At 44.7% G+C, this 3,730-nt stretch overlaps 1 protein-coding gene across 1 annotated transcript in view; it reads right to left on the bottom strand.

Annotated features, from left to right (window-relative positions):
- The window catches only part of CLEC3A (C-type lectin domain family 3 member A), a 9,439-nt gene extending 8,838 nt beyond the window's left edge, over positions 1-601 (bottom strand). The window contains exon 1 of the mRNA XM_032284519.1: positions 372-601. Coding sequence (XP_032140410.1) covers positions 372-486 — 115 coding nt within the window. The 5' untranslated portion in view covers positions 487-601. The remainder of the gene's footprint in view (positions 1-371) is intronic.
- Between the last annotated feature and the right edge of the window lie 3,129 nt (positions 602-3,730).

The raw sequence follows: 3,730 nt of genomic DNA, 5'->3' as shown, positions 1-3,730 counted from the left end.
TGAATCCGTCCTCTGTTAACATTCTTCCTGCCCCATGTTAATAACACCAGATGTTCAGGTATCCAGCTGAGCTTTCCTTGAAGCACTTGCTATTTAAGCCCACCTAACAAAAAATACGCAATATAGAACTTTTTATTGTCAAGTTTTTTCCCTGTTTATAAATTTTAAAAAAGCCCAGCAGCATGGTTTCTTTAAGAACAAACTATCCCAGAGAATTAAAAGGTCACTTAATCTGGAAATGCCATATAGGCATGATGGCTTGGTGCCATCACCAAAGACAGCCTCCTGGAGCAGTGTGGAAATTAACATTGCCCCGCACCTCCCTTTACTGTGGAAGGCTAGAATTTGGCTTGACTGAGAAGCCCCCTTACCTTTCACTCTGCGTTTGCTATGTTTCCTGGCTTTTAATCTGGACGTGTGGCTGGTGGTCTGGTCCAGGAGTAAGGTGATCACCAGGATACAAACTACAAATCCATTCTTTGCCATGGCTCTGGGGCAAGCCTGCCGAGCCACGTTGCCAGCCCCCCTGAAGCAGCTATGCAGAGGTAGACTACACAGCTACATCTTGCTCTGGGATGCCTGGGGCTGGCTTATAAAAGTGAGCTTTGGAGGTTGGCTGGAATCCTGCTGACGAAATGTTTGGATGCCTCTGCTGGCCACAGCATAAGGTGGCCCCTTGTTCTCATGCCTTATGTTAGGCTTATTTATTTCTGCTGCATTTCCTAGTGATTTGCCTTTTTGGAGTGTGTCAATGTTAACTTCAGGTTTTGCCTGCTTGCTTTCTGTTTCAAAGTCTGAGAAGCTTGGGGTCTTTTTAAAAACCTAATATTTAACTCTTTGATTTGGAGCTCTGAATTTTGCTGAATGTTCTGGAAAATGGATTTAATTTAGTTTTCAGGGCAGAAAAAGGAAAGTTACCACATGCTTGTGTGTGTGTGTGTGCGTGCGTGTGTGTGTGTGTGTGTGATGCTATAGCGCCATTCATTTAAGCCAGTGTGTCTACTCACACTTGTGTGTCAGCACAGCTCAAGTGCTGCTTGGAAATAATTTGCTCAATGGGATTTATGGAGACTGTGGAAAGAGATACTTGATGACAAAATACAGGGTTGCAAAGACCTTTTGCCATTTCTAAATCATTTCTAAGTCTCTTCCCACACCCCCACTGTGCTTTTCCTCGTGTGTTTTCTCTGTCATTCCACTCTATCCCTTCCCAAAATCAGTCTCTTGGTGTGAGCTATTTTGTGGCCTACTCCATCTTGCCCTTCGGATCTGAACTCACATTGCCACCTCCTCAGAGATACCTTCTCTAGGTGCATAATCTAGGAAGGTCCTGCTCTGTGGTTCTCCATCAAAGCACCCTGCTTCCTTGATAGCCTTCATCACAATTCAGTTCTCATTTAAACTGGAGTCACACTAAGAAATCATCACTCTCCGTGCTGGCGAAGCGCTGGTTTTCTTGTGGGTTCTTGGTCGCGAGGCCAGGCAGGGACAGAAGCAGTCCTTTAACTTGTCTTCCTCCTGTAGGAATTCCACCTCCAGCTTATTCTTCAGGGAAAAAACAGAGAAAATTAAATAAACTAAATGGCTGACAATATTGGCTACGAGAAGAGAAAGTGGGATGAGGGTGTGTGGATGGTGACGGATCTGAGAACATTCTCAATTGAAAGTGTTTGTCCCTGTCACAAATGCTGACAGACATGGCCTTCCCATTTAGGTGAGCCTCCTCCCCTCAAATCTTAACAGTAAAAGCACCTGGGATGGCAGTGACCTGAAAAAAAAAATCACATAAAAAAAAAAATCACACACATCAAAGATAATAGGGCGGGAGGGCCCCTGCCCCACCTTGTCCTTGAAGAAGGCAGGCCTCACTGTTTTATTGGAGGCTGAACAATTCCTTTTTTGTAGAGCAGGATGATGTGACCAGCTTGTGTCCTGGGCTGGACTTGGGCTTCTGTAAGGACTATTTAAGAAAAAAACACATTTATAGCCAGGGATAGACACTATAAAAATACTGCCTTTAGACAAAAAGCATTTTGATGAGAATTTTTAAACTGTCACTAGGGTTTCATTTTCTTTAATAAATGGCTGTTTGCAACACATTCCCTGACCACCCTGTGCCATTGGTGTGTTTATTCCACTGGTTGCTATTTTAAAGTCACCCTAAGCTGTTTTCCAGAGTCTCAAGTTCTAATAAACAAATCTATCTGGCCTCATGGTTATTTCTCCATGAATACCCAAGGCCAAACACGTTTAAAGGCTGTGTTCAAAGGTTCCAGAGCAGCATTTAAAGGAAGCGATGGACTGAACTAGATTCAGCAAGGCTGAACTGCTTATAGGAAAGATAGGTTTCAGTGTATGTGCGAAGCTGCCTTTGGCTTTCTCCTTGAGTTTCTACTGTGGTTATGACTTGTAGCCGTGGCTGCCAGAAGTGTTAAAGAATTTAGAGAAAGGGATGGTGACAGGAAGGGAATTAAGAGACTGCTCCCTTGGAGCAGTGTTGCATACAGACCAAGAGCAAGAACTCAGTTTGGGATTGAAGGCTCCGATGTGTCATTGATCGGCTGTGCAACAGGGGTTGGACTTTCTCGTGTTTCTGAACCTTGCTGTTCTGATCCCTTTCGCAGCTAGTTGAGGAAACCAGAGCATGTGTCTACAACAGAGCCACATTTGGTCCCAGTAGGTGATGAATCAAAGGGTGTTTGGGTTTCCTTCCGTCCCATCTGGCAGGTGAACAAGGCCTCCTACTTGCATAAGGTCCTCAGCCTTGCCGCTGACTTGAACCCAACCTCACAGATTTGGTTACATGTGCACCCGTGATGAACACATTGCTGTTAGAGAACTTCTAAAACATGCAATTATTACACATTACCCCCCACCCTTGGCCGAAGATTTGGCCTTAGACATGCACCTTGTCTTAATCTCTTATTTTCTAGACCAGTGCTGTCCAGTAAAAGTACTGGATGACCACATGTGGCCAGCAGCTGCCATACTTGTTAGCATAGTTCTAGTGCCTAGCAGATGGACTAATACTTAGGGGAGGTACTTTGTAAACGGGTGTTACGTAAAAATGTTCAACCATCATTCTCAGCAAACTGACAGAAGAGCAGAAGATCAAACACCGCATGTTCTCACTCATAGGCGGGTGTTGAACAATGAGAACACATGGACACAGGGAGGGGAGCACTACACACTGGGGTCAGTTGGGGGGAAATAGGGGAGGAACGGTGGGGGGTGGGGAGCTGGGGAGAGATAGCAAGGGGAGAGATGCCAGATGTAGGTGATGGGGAGGAAGGCAGCAAATCACACTGCCACGTGTGTACCTGTGCAATAATCTTGCATGTTCTTCACATGTACCCCGAAACCTAAAATGCAATAAAATAAATAAATGGGAAAAAGAGAATGTTCAACCAAGAAGTTTTGCAGTCAATAGATTTGTGACTTAGATTCAATTCATCTTATCCTTAATCTTAACCTAGGCCTTCTGCTAGGAGATTTTAAATGTAAATCTAGTAAGAAAGTCATTATTAGCCTTGTCTCAAAAAGAAAAGACCCAGCCTTAGTGAAGCGAATGTTCTTAGACTTCTCAACTTCTAAGAGTTAGTCAAACATGGCTCTCCCATATCAGGGCCTGGCTGAGGGATGAGGCCCACCCGGTGGGGAGGGGATCTGGGGCTTCATGGGCTTACCTAGGAGGTCAGTGTGAAATTCCTGGTAAAGTCAGGGCAGTGAA

This window comes from Sapajus apella, unplaced genomic scaffold (genome assembly GCF_009761245.1).
Source record: "Sapajus apella isolate SASKATOON/1434 unplaced genomic scaffold, GSC_monkey_1.0 scaffold15, whole genome shotgun sequence".
Lineage (NCBI taxonomy): Eukaryota > Metazoa > Chordata > Mammalia > Primates > Cebidae > Sapajus > Sapajus apella.
The sequence above is the reverse complement of the archived record's forward strand: the minus strand, read 5'-3'. Positions and strand labels throughout refer to the sequence as shown.